Source organism: Cydia splendana, chromosome 6, assembly GCF_910591565.1.
Source record: "Cydia splendana chromosome 6, ilCydSple1.2, whole genome shotgun sequence".
In the NCBI taxonomy this organism is placed as follows: Eukaryota; Metazoa; Arthropoda; class Insecta; order Lepidoptera; family Tortricidae; genus Cydia; species Cydia splendana.
In genome coordinates this window covers 10968831-10987298 of record NC_085965.1, presented here as the reverse complement: position 1 = coordinate 10987298, position 18468 = coordinate 10968831, and the positions used below count along the sequence as shown (strand labels likewise).

General features: G+C 37.5%; 2 protein-coding genes across 3 annotated transcripts in view; both read left to right on the top strand.

The window, feature by feature from the left end:
* Positions 1-350: 350 nt before the first annotated feature.
* On the top strand, positions 351-3020 carry LOC134791389 (transducin beta-like protein 3). The gene is made up of 2 exons (XM_063762402.1): positions 351-473; positions 647-3020. Exons 1-2 carry the CDS (start codon positions 451-453, stop codon positions 3003-3005), a joined length of 2382 nt encoding a protein of 793 aa, XP_063618472.1. The 5' UTR covers positions 351-450; the 3' UTR covers positions 3006-3020.
* A 228-nt stretch (positions 3021-3248) lies between these two features.
* LOC134791403 (pH-sensitive chloride channel 2-like) overlaps positions 3249-18468 on the top strand; it is a 33443-nt gene continuing 18223 nt past the window's right edge. The window contains exon 1 of one of the 2 annotated variants that reach the window (XM_063762420.1): positions 3249-3454. In XM_063762420.1, the coding sequence (XP_063618490.1) occupies positions 3372-3454 (83 nt within the window). In that variant the 5' untranslated portion in view covers positions 3249-3371. The remainder of the gene's footprint in view (positions 3455-18468) is intronic. The other variant, XM_063762421.1, reaches the window with a different exon arrangement.

Here is an 18468-nt window from a genome sequence, read left to right as displayed (position 1 = left end):
AAGAGCGAGGAGAGAGTAATGATACTAGTTGCTGCGCCGTGAAAGAGAACAGAAAACGTTGGGCCCTTGGTGGTAACACACTATCGCATCGCACCGCGACCTTGGTGCGGTGCGATAGTGTGTTAGAGCGAGAAACAGATATCTCTTTCTCGCTCTCACTTATGGGTGCTCTCATATATATTATACTCTCGGAGTAATACTACTCTTTGGGTGCGACGCACCAAGGTCACGGTTCGGTGCGATAGTGTGTTATAGCCTTAAGTTGTGTAGTGTAAAAGAGCTTTTTACTGTATAAGTATTTAGTTATCTGTGGAATCGCAAAACGTCAACTTGGCATTGACATTTGTCAACACACACATGGGTCGGATTTCGGATTCAGTGTTGTTTTGAAGATTTTATGAAATAAAAACCGTGGTAATCAGTTAACAGAGTAATACATCGTAACACAAAATGTCGCTGATACTCAAAGAAGTGTAAGTATTACAGGCTTTGTTCTTTCTACCAACAATCACATTGTGTTAAATCAACATAACCTTAGTTAGCTGGACATAATAAAACGTCTTGCTTCTAACTTTAATATGTGTAACTGCATGTGAGTACTATGTAGTTATAATTGTACACGTATATTGTTTCTCCTCTATTCCAGGTATGAGAAAAATGCAGAATATACAGCTTTCTACACTGGAGGAGACATTTCTTGGACCATTGATGGGTCGCATCTACTCTGTTTATGCAGCGACGCGATTCAAGTGATTGATGTCAATACATGTTCACAAGTCCTGGTCATTGGAGAGTCCAATGAGGAAACAGAAGGTGACCCCATATACACATTTAAACTATCACATAACAATGATGTGGTTGTTACTGCACATAAAAGTGGGTTGATGAAATTGTGGGATAGGCACACTGGTAAACAAATGAAGATGTGGAGATCAGGGCATAAAGGTCCTGTTGCCAGGCTCGCCTTTGATTCCACTGATTCCAGCATTGCTTCGGGCGGCTCTGATGGCAACATTAGAGTATGGGACCTAGATCACCACACATGTACAAGTAGCCTCAGAGGAGCCATGGGCGTCTATAGTGTTTTAGAATATCACCCAGACACATCCAAACAACTTATTATTGGTGCAGCTGATGACACTAAGATCAGATCTTGGAACTCTAAGACAGGTAAGGAACATGTTGTTTATTCTGGACATTTCAGCAAGATCACTTCCCTACAATTCACACCGGACGGTCAGCATATGATCAGTGCTGGTAGAGACAGGGTTTTAATCCTCTGGAACTTAGATGAGAGTAAGGCATTGAGGACTGTGCCAGTTTATGAGAGCATTGAAGCCATGGTGCTGCTACCTCCCACCTTTAAGGTGCCAAATTTTAAGAAGAAACTGGAAACTGAAGGCATTTTTATTGCTTGTGCGGGTGAAAAAGGCATTGTAAAAGTTTGGAATGTGCAAACAAGCCGCATCATGTATGAACAAACCAACAGCCTAGTGTCACCTGCACAAGAGGAGGGTGGCTTGGCCATTACTCATCTGTTGCTTAATCAGGCAAGAAACATGTTATCTGTGGTCACAGTAGACCATAATATTATTCTCCATGAACTGGAAACATTTGACTGCATGAAGCAGTTGGTTGGATTCACTGATGAAATATTGGATGTAATATTGATTGGGAAAAATGAGGGGCACCTAGTTGTCGCTACAAACAGTCCTGATCTAAAATACTATGATTTAGAATCAATGAACTGCCACATTTTAAAAGGGCACAAAGACATAGTTTTAGCTTTAGCCAAATTTCCAACTAAACCTGAAATGTTTGTATCATCAGGGAAAGACAATGCTGTTAGAATTTGGCTCCAAAGTGAAAGCAATGAAATCATATGTCTAGGAGTTGGAGCAAGGCACACAGCATCTGTAGGATCTGTGTTCACATCTCAAATTTCAAATGATTTTTTCACCTCAGTTGGTCAAGATAATTGCCTGAAAGTTTGGACAGTGCCTAAAGACATAGAATCTGCAGGACATAAACTCAAGTCAAGCCACACTGAGCTGGCTCATCAAATGGATATCAACTGTGTCACAGTATCACCAAATGATAAAATGATTGCCACAGGTTCACAGGACAAAACTGCTAAACTTTGGACCAATGATTTGAGTCTATTGGGAGTGTTGAAGGGTCACAGGAGAGGAGTATGGTGCACTAGATTCTCTCCTGTAGACCAGGTTGTGCTCACATCATCAGCTGATGCTACTGTAAAACTGTGGTCTATAGCAGATTTGAGTTGCTTGAAAACATTTGAAGGCCATGAAAGCTCTGTCCTTAAAATAGAGTTTTTGTCTAAAGGTCAACAGATAGTATCTAGTGGAGCAGATGGTCTCTTGAAATTGTGGAATATTAAATCTTCAGAATGTAAGATGTCCTCTGATATACATGATGGGAAAATTTGGGCCATGGCTCTCAGTAAAGATGAGTCAACAATAGTAACTGGTGGCTCAGATTCTAAATTAATTAAATTCCTTGATGTTACTTTAGAGAGAAGAGAAAAAATGGCTAAAGAGAGAGAAGAAATTATTTTGCAAGAACAGGAGTTGGCAAATCTACTCCATGACAAAAAGCTCATAAAGGCGTTGAAATTGGCATTAAGAATGGAAAGACCTTTCCAAGTCTTAAAAATTGTAAATGAGGTTTTGAAGACCGGAAATGACAAACTTTATGAGACACTGAAGGAAATCAACCACACCCAGAAAGAGACTTTGCTGAGATTTGCATCTGAGTGGAACACTAACAACAAGACCTGCCATGCAGGCCAGTTGGTCTTTAACATTTTAGCCCCAGAGATAATATCAGGAAATTTGAAAATGCCTGCCCTGGCTAGCTTTATTGAAGGAGCATTACCATACAGTGAAAGACATTTTGAACGATTAACAAATTTATTACAAGACCTCAACTTTATCACCTACACCGTCAATTGTATGCAACCACATGCTATTAAAGATAATTAAATTGATCATACTTAACTTCAAACTTTTTTTCGAATTCCGAATATTAACCTCCAAACCATACTAAATTCCTGGTCCAAGTACGAAACAATACAAAAATATATAAATACAATGCGTTGCGGGCAAAGGAAGCGGCTAATTTCGTTTCAAAAAGAACACAACGTGTTATCAGAAGCACGTGATCACATGCTCATCGCGCTTTAGAAATGATCGTTCAAACCGAGCGGTAAAAGCTCGTATGCGGCAAAAGGTGCGCGACCGCAATGCAGCCTTTGCCGGCGGAGGTTCGATCGATTAAGATTCAAACAGTAGTGGCAAGACAATCTCGCGCAGCGGTCGACTCGCGCAGGCGCGACGCGTTCCACTCTCATGTCCAACATGAATGCAAGAACTATTTTTTTAATATTGTTATTTACTATATGTAAACATGCTGATGCCCAGAAACCGGCTATGTAAGTTCCTTTTTCGTGTATTTTGAACTTTGCTTATCGTAAGTGTTTACAGAGTAAGTACAGCATTATTTTATTTATATCAGTACTACTTAACAAAATGTAATATATTATTTCTCAAAATATAATAACATTCTGTAATTCTTCAGCGTCACATAAGTAGACTAGTCCGTGCATAAGCATAGGAAATGCATCCCGTGCAATTAAATAAATGATAAATTGATACCGTTTAAAATCAAAATTCTGTATTTTGATAATATACTCGTATTAACATTTAAACATTGGAATTAGTTATAAAATCACTCGCAATTAAATGAAAAATGCAATGAATTATATAATAAGTATGTATATATGTATGTACCTACCTACCTACTTGTTCTACTAATTTAAGAATTGATGCATATGGTTTTCACCGAAAATTATTGTGATTAAATGGAAAATTCAAATAAATATTGTCGCATTATGATGGCAATATTCTAGTCAACTCTAGTGTAAGGCTTATTTTATCTCATGCTCTAAAATCACGTACAAATTACACAAAGATAAAGGTAAATTTAGAAATTCTGCAGATAAAAATAACATCTGTATCGGTAATAAAACTAAGAAACTACACACGTCCGCGGAACATGACACGAAATTTAATTGATACCGGAGTCAATCATTGACGGTGAAACAATAGGCACTATAGGCGCCCTTACCTGGGCGCATCTGATAGACCTAACCGATTCCTGTGCTGTAGGCTAACCAGTATAAGTCAGTCTTCTTGAATAAGTAGTGGTTGCAACCTGTGGACCACATTATACTAGGGTAGGAATCAGCATAGGTACATATAAGTACAAAACGATTTGTGAAGAGACTCCGGTTAATGTCAAATTAAGTAGGAACAAAAAATCGATTCGGCTCTCAAAAGTTGGATTCGTCTGTCGTAATAGTTACTTAGGCAGATGCGATATTAGATTTGCAGATATGGACATCTAGTTTTAACGTCTGATTAATCAGGGGAACCGAAAGTACTTAATAGGTAACTAAATCAATTATTTTATTAAATTGACAGAATCTGAAATTTTACCCACCGCTACCGTCGCCTTAACCTTCGTTGTCCTGTCACCTTAAGCTTGAGAACCCGGCAATGGGCTACGCTATTTGAACTTGAGTAATCCCGGATCAGTAGTAAGAAAACGAATGTTAGAAAAATAAGTAGTGCAAATGTAGCATTTTTCCAAACAGATGAATGGGTTTTGATTTTTTGGACGAAGGTTTTTTGATTTTCAATTTATTTAAATTATTTCGCGCTATATTTTTCCTGTAAATCGTACCTAACAGGAAATATAAAGTATCTTACTCCTTGAGCCCACATGAGGTAAATGCTCGTTGAAGAAACCTACCTATCTCAATTAGAACAACGTAACTTCAATACATTTGCGAGCGTGACTAATATCCTTATTTATCAAAATTAATCACTGTCTCAGGAGACTACATGCGCCGGCAGATAACATTTAGCCTTTGTGATGCAGAGCGGTACCAAGAATAAACTCTGTTACATGTAGCGACAATAAAATCAATGGTTTACTGTATAATCAGTAGTAGAAGTAGCTACTCGACGATATCTACCTCGGCACTCCGATCATTTGATGATCTGATCTGCACGTAACTCTGGTGCGGTAGGCAACTGCATAGATAGAAATGCTATCTAATATTAGCGTCCTCAGGATGCGATGCCCGGGGTCCTTTTTACGGTTTTTCCACTATCCAGCATTTCATAAGCTGACTGTGCCTATTCATTACAGATAAGGCTGATTGGTAACCCGTCCGCAGTTATTTAGCTGCAAAAAAAGATTGGTGCAATATCCTCACATCGTCTCCTATCCCGTTTGTCACTGGAACAAAGGGATAATCTGTCTATTAGGTATAGGTAATAACAACGCGATCTCACCCACCTTGGTCTAATTAGAATCCTGTAGAGTAGATGAGTAAGCGGTTGATGATTGTGCACAAACAAAAAAGTTTTTACAGAAAACCTTTTGAAACATAGAAATATACACAGTATTTGTAGGAGAAGAAGCATTTTATACATATGTGTGACCTAGGCTTACACTTGACCGTCGGGCGGTGTCTGCCCATTTAATCTTGCTCTCCTTGCTATTCCTTTTAAGTCATTGCATCTTTTAACGCAATAGGTTAAACAAATAATACAATTACAATATCGACTAATTACAGAGATAGTATTAATTTCATTAAAAAAATAATAAGAAGTGGACGCACAGATATTATAAACAGAGCTTCGACTCATACGCATTAGCACAAAACGTTGCACTACCATCGGTTTTCGCCGTAGGGATGGGGAATGTGTACTGTACTATTGCAAAAACTACATACTCGTACAGTTTCGCGGCGTCAATCTTCTCATTTTATCATAATTTCATTTATAGAAATAATCCAATGCTCATTATCTCATGAAACTTACTAGATTGTTGGACATATAATATATAAGTATACCTACTCGGTAGAGACTTATACTAACAATATGATAGGATACTTATACATAATTTCTGTTTCGATATTTTTTTGATGATAAGTTTTGTGAAAGAATGTCCCATAATATTTATTTATTTCAAAAGGTTGTCCAAATTTTATTCCGCATAGGTATGTTACTCTGCAGTAGGGCTTCCAAATACCGGACTTCTTTCAATACCGGTATTAATACCGAAACTGTCTTCATCAATACCGGGATCCCGGTATTGACTATAAATGGCTTAAAAAAAATAGTTTTTTTTTAAAGGCTTACTTTTACACCTGATATGTATGTCCTTAGCTTAGGATATTAAACAATAATCGCCATCTGCAATAATTATGTGAACCCTCCAGGTTGGCAATCATTTTATCCGCCTTGTTGACTTCACAAGTCACATTATTAGTTCAACCTAATAATCAGCCAATAAATATTCTTTGGCACCAAAAATTCGTATGCCATTACAATTAATTTCTTTCTACATTTTGATAAAATTTTAAGAACTAATTATATTAAGGAGCTAGCCGACATTTTTGACAAGTTTTCAATCGAATCTCCTATTTTTTCTAAAAAAAAAACACTTTTTTCGTATCTAGTTGGCAGTGAAGAATCTTACAATTACATGTACGAAATCTAAATAGTTCGGTTCGTCTTTGACGTCTCGAGAAACGTGTCTAGGGTTTTTTAATTAACACAATTACTTTATTACACAATTAAAACTAATTAACACAAAAGTTATGGCCAGAAAACCAATTTTTAGCCTAAAATTGTTCAACTTTGATGCCAAATATCTCGAAGGCAATGAACTTTGAAGTAAATATAGGATACTAAACTGCAAAACGTAATTCAAGACCAAAAAAAGAAAGACAATGTTGGCACTGCAATAATTTGTTTGTAAAATAGTAAATTCCTTTTGATAAATAATCATGCCAAGATAATTTATTTATTAGTAATTTTACTCCTGCGATTTAAAAATGTACTTTTATATACTTATTTTTGCATAAATACAAGACGCGCTAGTAAAAAGTGGCAACATTCGCGTGGGGTAGCCCCTTAATATATCCTGAACATCAGAATTCGTCACCAAATATTTATCTAACGCATATGCAATTGTTTCAATTAAATGATCTTCTTTAATTAAATTGGCAAGGTATCTTCTTGATACAGCCGAATTTGACCATTGTAATAGATTTAAAAACGTTATAATAGGCACATTTTCCTTGTTTTTGAAAATACCGGGATCCCGGTATTTCATTAAAAAATACCGGTATTGAAAAATCTGTTTAAACAGACGGGATCCCGGTATTGGAAGCCCTACTCTGCAGCGATAAATGCGTTTTAACAGATTATGACGAGACATAATTATATAGCACCTAAGTAAGCAGTAATCTATATATGTAGTAGTTATGCTAATGGGATGCTCAGGAAAATCACAAAGTTGTAGGACATTCGCGCATTTTGTGTAGTTTAGTTAGCCACTATTAAAAGTAAGGCGGGTTATTATTATTATTAATCAATGAAGTACATCGTTATTAAATTAAACACATTTGTTTCCAATAAATCAGCATTTCAATAATTGTATCAAGTAAGCAACAGCCTTCGGGGCGTCGCGCTTTTTGCGCTGCACCAAAGAAAAGTAGCCATTCGTGACGCGCGCCGTACCGATCGCATTCTACTGTCCTATTGTACTTGCCATTACATGAGCGTGGTCGAGTGGTCACGAGAAATGGTCATAATCAACCGGATAATTATTATTACGTAGTTTTAATGTAGACAATACTTGCCAGAGAGAGACAACAGTACAGACAAATAGGTGAAATGGGATACTGGAAGTATACCTATACTTACTTATATACATATAGGTAGAAAGCGTAACTGATGGTATTACCGTACTTACCCTTAGAGAATAAGCTAACCCTTACCGACCAAAAGCACGCATGTGGCATGTGCCGATACTTTCACAGCTTGGCATTAAATACATTTGTCTGCCCTAAGTAGTAGAAGAACTTAATAGGAGTTCAACAGAGTTACTGAAGTCTGATAGTCAAAGTTTACGTGGTGAATAAAATGTTGCAAGTAACAAAACAACAGACGGAAGTGCAAAAATATAAACAAACCGTGCCACTTGTTACTATACAAATTTGACTATTATGTCTCATATGTCTCGTAATAGGATTAGGTAGGTACCTACTGATCTGCCAGCATACACATACGCAACCTCCAATACCTATGCCCACAATCTGTCGACATCGGTTAATATATGTCCTTGGCTTTTAAAAAAGTTGGTCGTAGTTTGCAATGAAAAGTGGAAAGCAAGAGAACCTCCGCTAATCAGATGCTCTGACTAAAGCTACCTTTCAACCAAATTCTATGAAGCGGCGTGGGAAACGACCGTTCGAGGCCAACGGAGACTAATACTTAATCAACAGCGAAAAATACAAATCAAAATATTTCATAAAACAATTTCCTAGTTTTAACGGTATTTTGGCCATCAAACCACCAGATTGTGTAATAAAAGTACTATGTAGGTGTGATACCGCCAATTTCATTATCATAATCATTGATAACATAACGTCACTTTATTATTCACTGTTTACAATATCATCGAGTTAATTATACACTTGCTTTCAGTTTGAAACAAATGAAAACTAATGAAAGACCTTTAGAGCTACCGATATGACCCATATTCAGCGAAAATTAATGGTTTTAGAGAAATCATAGATGATATGTTCTTACTGAAACGTGCCAACGATACTTTTGTAACATGATTAGAAAGAATAGAAAGTATGAGCGCGTCGAATATGCCTTTATATCATAATGGTCATCTATATAATTAACCAGATTTGACTGAACATTATTCTGATGGTTATCTATTGTATGAGCCAAACTTTGATCATGATTTCTCCGAAACTATTTCGCTGACCATGTGAGTCAATTCAAATTGGCACCGGCAGCTCTAAGGTCATCTATCACTGGTCGTCGTTTGATCGGTACTGAACGCGACATCCTGTAGATAGCCACTCGCAACAACCGCCGTCAGATACTTATAATAGTCTTTCGTTAAAACAGAATGGGTATCATACCAATACATAATACCCTACGAGATTGTTCGTTACAACATCTTAGGTTTTATGTCGTGTCCACGTTAAAACCGCCACTTAACGTCCCCAGCTTAACTTTAATAATTTTACTCATTTAAAATTACGTTAACGTTTATTAGGTATACCCGTTTATTAAAAACCTCCACTTATTTGTCCCCAAGTAGCTACCATAGCTGAATTGCGTAGAGGTTCCTATTTTATACCTAATATAAATAGGTAGGTATTATGGGCCACAGGTCTGAAATAAAGGAATATTTAATTTATTTAATTTAATTTTAATTAACATCTCATCTCTCTCACGAAGAGATTGTAACACAAGCACTAGTACGTATGTATAAGTACAATTTGAGGGATCTTATCCTAGGATTAATTTGTACACTCGTACTCGACTCAACAGATTATCTTTTGTCAGGTCAGCTAATCTCTTAATTACGTTTTTAAGCGTCGTGGTGTCTATGGGCGATATGAAGAATGTGGTCGTTATCGCCGTGAACTTTCATATCATAATGATGAATTTATGATAGGTATATCAATGCGGTGACGTCGGCTGCTGCACATGGTTCTTTAAACTACCAGATAAAACCGCTTCTTCTTTCTTCTTCATCAGCTTCTAGTGGATTTAGTCAAGATATTAGAATAACGTAACCCAATAGCTGTTATATACAAACCTCGGAGCTGAGCTTAGGCTCAATTTATAGGTATTAGGATTAGGACTAAGTCATCTTGACTCTCATCACACTGTTCAGCGTGGTGTCCCGCCATATTTTAGGCTGTTGTTGCAGAACCCAGCTGAAAAGTCTGATTCAAGGTAAAAAATAATGAAGTTATATCACGGTAGACCCGTCCTTATCACTAAATATTTGTACAAAACGCGAGATTTAAACGTTATTTTTTTGTTAATTTTTTTTAATTTTAACATTTTTAACTTCATAAGGAGCATTTTAACTATTAGTTCGCCCCGAACTGAGAACTCGGGGTTTGCCAAAAATTATATAGAGCGATTGACTTTGTTGCACCTACTTACTCGTATATTTCGACATAAAATAGTAGAAAATAATTTTCAAGAAAAAAAAAACCGAATTCTATGGGGGCCGGTGAAAGATTATTGTACATAGATGGTGCACTATGTAGAAAAGGAGGTAATACTACCCACTTTTCTAGTATTTCGTTTCTATAAGGGTCGCAGTTTTAGCCTCACGAACCCACTTCTCTGATAGCAGTTCGGTTCTGTAAGGATTGCAGTTGGAACCTAACCAAAACCACTTTTCTAGTAGCATTTCGTTTCTGTAAGGCTCGCGGTTCTAACCTAACCTAACCCACTTTTTTTCGGTTCTGTGAGGATCGCAGTTCAAACCTAACCTAACCCACTTAACGGCGCGTGCGGTGCGGTGTACGGGGGTTTGAGCGGGAGGGGCTAGTAAGTTTGGCATCATTATACTTTATACTTACCTACATTTTATGGTAGGTAATCATAGTGGTTTATTTAGCTTAGGTATCAGTGGTTTTCCGGGTCAAGGTCCGAGTCCGGATCCGGGTCCAGTTCCGGGTCCCGGACCAGGTCCAGGTCGAGGTCTAGGTCTTGGTCCAAGTCCAAGTCCAGGTCCAAGTCCGGGTCCGGGTTGAGCCCGGATCCGGGTCAGGTCTGGCTCCAGGGCCAGCTCCGTCAAAATCGAAATTCGAAATCGCCAAACGTGTAGTCATTGAAGACTTCTGTTCTGATCATCATCAGCAGTTCCACTTCATCAAATGTCACTTTTTTGAATGTATATGCTTGATTTGTTGATAAAACACATAACACACAAATCACTATATGTATGCTAGGGCTTCCAACTACGGGACTTCTTTCAATACCGGTATTAATACCGAAACTGTCTTCATCAATACCGGGATCCCGGGATCCCGGTATTGACTATGAATGGCTTAACAAAATTGAGTTTTTTTTTAAGGCTCACTTTTACACCAGATATGTATGTCCTTAGCTTAGGCTATTAAACAATAATCGCCATCTGCAATAATTATGTGAACCCTCCAGGTTGGCAATCATTTTATCCGCCTTGTTGACTTCACAAGTCACATTTTTAGTTCAACCTAATAATCAGCCAATAAATATTCTTTGGCACCAAAAATTCGTATGCCATTACAGTTAATTTCTTTCCACTTTTTGATAAAATTTTAAGAACTAATTATATTAAGGGGCTACCCGACATTTTTGAAAAGTTTTGAATCGAATCTCCTATTATTTCTAAAAAAAAACCACTTTTTTCGTATCTAGTTTGCAGTGAAGAATCTTACAATTACATGTACGTAATCTAAATATTTGGGTTCGTCTTTGACGTCTCGAGAAACGTGTCCAGGGTTTTCATTTTAAACTAATTAACACAAAAGTTATGGCCAGAAAACCAGTTTTTAGCCTAAAATTGTTCAACTTTGATGCCAAATATCTCGAAGGCAATGAACTTTGAAGTAAATATAGAGGATACTAAACTGCAAAACGTTATTCAAGACCAAAAAAAGTAAGACAATGTTGCCACTGCAATCATTTGTTTGTAAAATAGTAAATTCCTTTTGATAAATAATCACGCTAAGATAATTTATTTATTAGTAATATTACTCCTGCGGTTTAAAAAAGTACTTTTATATACTTATTTTTGCATAAATACAAGACGCGCTAGTAAAAAGTGGCAACATTTTCTTACTTTTTTTGGTCTTGAATTACGTTTTGCACTATATATTGCTTCAAGCTGTTGTTGTTAATATAATAAGCTACAAAGAAAAAAAATAGAAAACTAAGGGATTCAGATCGAAGGTCATTCGCGTGGGGTAGCTCCTTAATATATCCTGAACATCAGAATTCATCACCAAATATTTCTCTTTTGTTTCAATTAAATGATCTTCTTTAATTAAATTGGCAAGTTATTTTCTTGATACAGCCGAATTTGACCATTTTAATAGATTTTAAACGTTATAATAGGCACATTTTCCTTGTTTTTGAAAATACCGGGATCCCGGTATTTCATTAAAAAAATACCGGTATTGAAAAATCTGTTTAAACAGACGGGATCCCGGTATTTCGGGATCCCGGGATCCCGGTATTGGAAGCCCTAATGTATGCCTTTAAGATTTGAGGAGTTCCCTCGATTCCTCATGGATCCCATCATCAGAACTGGGTTTTGACAAAAACGGGACCAAACTGTATGCATATACATACAATCAAAAAAATAATTTTCTAAATCGGTCCAGTAATGACGGAGATATGGAGGAAAAAACATTTAAAAACATCACAATCGAATCTCCTCCGTTTGAGATTTGGAAGTCGGTTAATAAATGAGGGCGCCACTTTCTACGTCGCTGTCACATTTTTGACGTAAAATGTTTACACATGGCAACAATTTATAGTCTGTCAAGCCATTTCCGTCAGTAGAAAAAAGCGGCTAAAAAATTTAGGCGCGAAGGGTTATCGTCCTATAGAAAATTTGAATATCGCGCCTTTTTCTACTGACAAACTTGTTTGACCGACCGATATAGTATGGAAATTTTAGAGTTCCATTTTATTTAATTTCTACTATTTTATGTCCCACTATAGGCTGCAATGGATCAAAAATCGCGTGGATATATTACAAGGTCTGTAGAGCCATTAACTGATACTGTATCTGTGGTAAGCCGAAATATTTCCTGTCAAATACCTATATTATGTTTATTTTTATCTTGCTAATTATTTCAAAATGGTAAATTTAAAAACGATATTATAAAAGTGCAAGCCGAGCACTTTCATTTGATACCAAACTCGACCATACTTTCTTGCAAAAAGATGACCAGAATAGCAAGACCCCTCACAAATAGCTTTTTAGCCTTCTAAGCTCTTCTAGCTCAATAACACCATGATCGAGCCTGCTCATAATTTAATGACTAAAATATAATGCCCTCAACTACACGTTTACCCAATTTCATTTAAATTAGAACAAATTTACTTAAGTTCTTGAGTATCAAACTATCCTCTGATAGGTCAGCTTAAAAACATCGAAATGCCGGGACGTGCCCCTAGCCAGCCGCGTGTCCCAAGTCGAATGTAAGAACTTCGTTCGCTTCGCTCGCTCTTTCGATTAAATTTTGGGTCTTTGAAATATAACTATTTATTTAAATATCAATGATATTGGTATCGCCGTATCGAACTATAGTTCAGTTAGTTTAGTCTACTAAATACCTATTCGTAGCAAACGAAGATTTACCAAGTAGTAAAGCGCGCAAGGGCTAGTCTAGCTGCGACTAACATCATTTTTACGTAAGTAAAGCCATAATCCGATTTTTCAGCAATTATCCGTCCTGATAAAAACCCCCGCTTGTGTGGTACGACACGGTCTGCTAATTCGCCGTGACCGCATATTAGCGACCGCCGCAAGATCCGGACATGCTCTTCAATGCTTCAAGATTAATGCTTGGGCTGTTCCAATTCCAAACGCTGAATTCAGTTACCTACTCAGTCTGTGGGCTTAAAAGTGATCTCTGGTTACACACGGTTGTTACGGATCGCGTGGTCAAGTTATACCTACTGTGCATGAGTTTTATGACCTACCTAACGGAGTGATTAGTGCTAGGAACTTCCCTGTATTTCCTTATCGGAACTAACTAAAGCGGCGATAAGAAGACCGCTCACTGACTACCTACTACAACACCTATATCATTAACTTTGTTTAAGGACTTCCTATCTACCAATACAAATACAATTTTGACTTGTCTGAGAAAGATTCAAAATACAATGGAATGGAAGGTCCTATATTTTTAGGCCTTTGTTAGTAGAGGAAATTTTAGAAAAATAAGTGAAGCGGTGAATTACTTGATTCAACAAACTAAACGTAATAATAGGGGAGTCCCGTAAAAGCTTATTGTAGCCGGCGCTCTCGACAATGTATCATTAATATCATTATTATTCAGGGAATTCTACAATGATGAAGAGTCCATGTATATAGATAAATAATCTAATAATTTGGCTGTTGTATTCTCCATTGTATTAGGCAAGTAAAATATGTTTTGATCACGTTTTCGTTGCCGACTGTCCTCCTTTAGGATTGATTTAAAGTTTTAGTGAGGGTAAAGGCCTGCGCAAACCGGCGGAGCGCAGCGCAGATCACTTTAAAATTATCAATGTATTTTCTTCCCTATTTCAATTACCTTCAGGTATAAATTTAAATGCTTTGACACCGACCTCGGAGCATCACGGAGGATTGTTACTCCACGGCATCGAGGAACACGTTAGAGGATACCGCGGCGGTAGGCGCCGGCATGCCGCGGCATCCCCCGGCATGCGCCGAGGCTTCCCGAGTGCGCCGGGGTAGCGCCGAGACGACGAGGGAGAACTCGTGCACACTAGTCACTAATCCCTTGTGATAGAGTACACGCGGCGGCATGCCGCGGCATCCCCCGGCCTGCGCCGAAGTGCTCCCTGGTGCGCTGGCGCGGCCGCCAGCGCCGGGCTGGCGGGCGCTCGCGGTATCGCGGGGGATTTTACCTCGCCGCGGTGTGCGCTGCGCGACGTAAATCCTACTCGGTGATTTGCGCTGCGCTCCGCCGGTTTGCGCAGGCCTTAAAGCTCAAACTATAAGTAGATTTGGTAGCAGTATTTCATTACAAAGTTGAAGTTTCTTCGGCCAACCCGACTTGGTCATCAGACTAGCTTTTAATATCTAGGTAAAGATTTAAAATACCTGACTGTTCTTTAGCTCTACACTCTCTACAGCGTTATTGTAGTAGTTTTATACGTGTAATTTTACCACCACATTATTAACAATATTAGCAAGCATAAAATATGTATTAGGTAAATGGTTTATGCCTATGTAAGTAATACATACAAGGGTAATGAAAATGGAACACTTTATATTGAAATATCCGTACAAAGTCACATGTTTTCTCTACATTTAAGCGTATTATAATCTAGGCAGTGTTTGCACACGTTGTTGTAACCCCCCTACCAAGTAAGCTTACCTATTAAAGCAATGTCGATACGTTTTCTAATACCAGTAATTATGGGCTATTATACCACCTAGCCTTAACCAAATCACACAGGTGGTAGGTCGGAGCACGGTCACGTAAGGTGCATGTGACTCGCTAACGCCAAACGCTTTTGTGTCGTGCTTTCAAATATCAATATCATTTAAGTATATGGTAATTAATGTTCTAAATGGATATTTTTCCATTATTTCTTAGCACCTTATTTAACAACTATGTTTAGTTAGCCCTTAATTTGGTTGATAAGTAGGGAATCTTATTTGGTATTAAGTCCGCCATTTGTACATTTTATGTATCTATTACGTGATTTATGACGCTGAAGGAGCCCGCGGGATTAATTTTACATTAGGTGGTACCAACACAAGTGATTGAACTGATAGAGAGCCTATTCGACTCTTCGTAATGAAATGACGCCGTCACTAAAGGTGCTAATTTATACCTATAGTAGGAAACAAAATCTATTTTTGAAAATTCTCCCTATAATTTTTTTGTGTTAGCGACTACAATTTTTAATATTAAAGGCGTATCCAGATTAGTAAATTTTTCGCCAATCTGATTCAATTGCCCGATCGAAACAGGGGGCCGATTTTTGAATTTCGACCGCTCGATTTCGCGTATTTCGTTCAATAATATCTCCACTACTAGTCATTTAAATTCTACTAATAGAATTGAAAACGAGTGGTCAATACCACTAGATTCCCAAGGTCTATCGCTCGTATTTGAAAAATTAGCATTTCGCCGTTTTCCACCGATTTTCGAGTGACAAAATCGAGTGATCGAAATTCAAAAATCGCCCCCCTGGAGGTGCGGACGCAAATACCAATTTGGCTCGCCGAATTTAACCGCCGATAATGACCAATATTACCGATAAAATGAGGTGCGGACGCAAGAATACCAATTTGTGAGGCCAGTATTTTCGGTCTGGGGCATTTTTTTAATTCAGAGGGCTCTAATATCACCATAAATCTAAAATTAGAGATTGACGCCAATTTCATTTCTGATCAAATCAACTGATTTCCAATGGTTGCAAGTTCGAGTCTTGCCGGTGTATTTGTGTTAAATATTTCCTTTAATATAAAAATTCTCCTTATGGTTGGAAGTATCAACGATGCATAGTCCTGCCTTTGGTTGACGAAACGTACCGCGCGAATCGTAACGTGCTATCACTTGCAACACCGCGAGCCCTCGGGCGCATGCGCCAAAGTCACATGACATGACATCACACCGACCGCGCCGAAGGCTGCAGGATCGCAATTAATGCCACCAAATCTATTCATTACTTCCCCAACCACATCTAGGTACAGTCACCAGCAATAATATGTTACACAATGAAGGCCGCAAAAATATGCGACGCGCTCTTATTGTACTGCGAATAAGATCGTGTCCAGTGGCGGATTTGCCCTAAGGCACCGTATTAGGCCCGGGCCTAGGGCGGCGAGATATTAGGGGCGGCAAATTGTAACAAAAAATTCGCTGATGATAACAAGAAATAACTCAAAATTAGACCAGGCAACGAATGCTTGGAACACAATTTTTGACTTATCAAAAGTCCGCAGCCGGAGGGTTTGAAGGTACTATTTTTCGGTTTTTCGCTTATATCTCGGAAACAATGCGTCATAAGAAACATGATTAAAATAAATAATTTAATAAATTAATTTCCTTATTCTACTTTTATTTTTCTGTTCAACAATAGTGCAATAGCCGCTTATGTAATACCTACCTTTAAGTAAATCGTATGTTTTCCCTCACGGGACAGGCTTATGCCTAGTGTGGGGGTCAGTATAAACTGTAAATGTTCTTATGTTTTTTTTGGAAATAAACTATTTGTATTTGTATGACCATTGTACACAATAAAAGCTGATTAAATTTGCTACAAGTTTTATTCAGTCAAGTTTTTCAATATCTCGTATAGTTTTCGAGATATCCGCTCTTGAAAGTCTGTAATTTTGTATTAAATTTTCTTCAATAATATATATTTACGGTACGGTGCTCACGAGGAACCTCAAAGATTTTAACAATATATTCCTGATCATATTTAAAGACTAAAATATCCTATAAACTTTCCTGGAATTCGTCTAGTTTCAGAGTTGGCCCTTTTATATGGTGCGAGTTTCTCGCCTCGACCATACGATTATCGTAGCACGAGAAAAAATATAGTATCATGTAGACTATACGTACCTACCATATCGCACGAGAAGGAGCAATAATCGCCTCGGCCTATGGATGTGTCCGTGTAAACAAAATATTAAAAATATCGAAAAAAAAATTGTTTAAATGGCGTAATTGACATACACTCATTTTTTTCCCTTATTTTGGCCTCCAGCGAATTCCAGAGAAGTTTATAGGACATTTCAGTCTTTAAATATGATCAGGAATACACTGTTAAAATCTCGTTAACAGTGTATCCTTCGGGTTCCTCGTGAGCACCGTGAATAGGGTTCCCCTCATCTGGCATATTATTGAAGAAAAATTAATGCAAAATCACACTTTCAAGAGCGGATATCTCGAAAAACTCGACTGTATAAAACTTGTAGGACGCATAGTTTCAGATATATAACAAGCGAAAAACCGAAAAATGGGACCTTGAGAACCTTATACTAACTAATTTTATAATCTCGCGTCGCTATTTTATCTTCTTATAAAAATGGCACTTAATGCCTCTGGTTTTAAAATGGAACGTTCGAATCAATTACAAGTTTATGAAATTAACGGCTTAATTGACATTGAGATTGACAATAAAATCAGTTGTTAATGAAGTCGGTTAAAACTACATGCTTGTTTCGAAAGTTTCCCATAAAATTGGCAGGGTAAATACGCAGTGAGCGTGTAATTTGTTCAATGCCACTTAAGGCATAGTGACACAATGACATTAATCTTGTTCAGTTAATTAATTAGACGCATCGTCGCCTACCAGAACATACACCACTGCGTTTTGAGAAAATGATTTCTTGGGACATAATCATTATACCAAGTAGTGTAGTAAATGAAGCAAGTTGTTGTATGGAGACCCATGCATTAATTTCTCAGTCGATGAAATTTAGCTTGGTTATTGTATAGTATGAGCCGAAACTAACATATAAATATCCAAAAAAAAACACTCCTAAGTTAGGTATTTATACGTAGCAATACAAAATTTGTTTATATATTGAACCGAGTAATTCCTCCGTCCAAAATTATTTTACCAAATAAGTTATTTGTATCAGTATGTGATACTAGAAAAAAATCTTAAACTTTTGTCAAACATGAGAAGATTTTTTTTATGATAATTCCTTTTTTGACGCTCATTTTCATCGGAAAATTGCTCTGCCATTTTTTCCTTCTTATATGATCTTAGAATATAATTTGGCGTAGTGGGTAAGAAAATCCAAAAAAAAATGCATTCCCAAGTTTATGTATTTTAGAACTAT

Excerpts from the sequence above, each read along its gene's own strand:
- LOC134791389 (XM_063762402.1), top strand. The coding sequence starts at position 451 with ATGTCGCTGATACTCAAAGAAGT. Across the intron at positions 474-646 it reads TCGCTGATACTCAAAGAAGT|GTATGAGAAAAATGCAGAAT; the intron begins GTAAGTATTACA and ends CCTCTATTCCAG.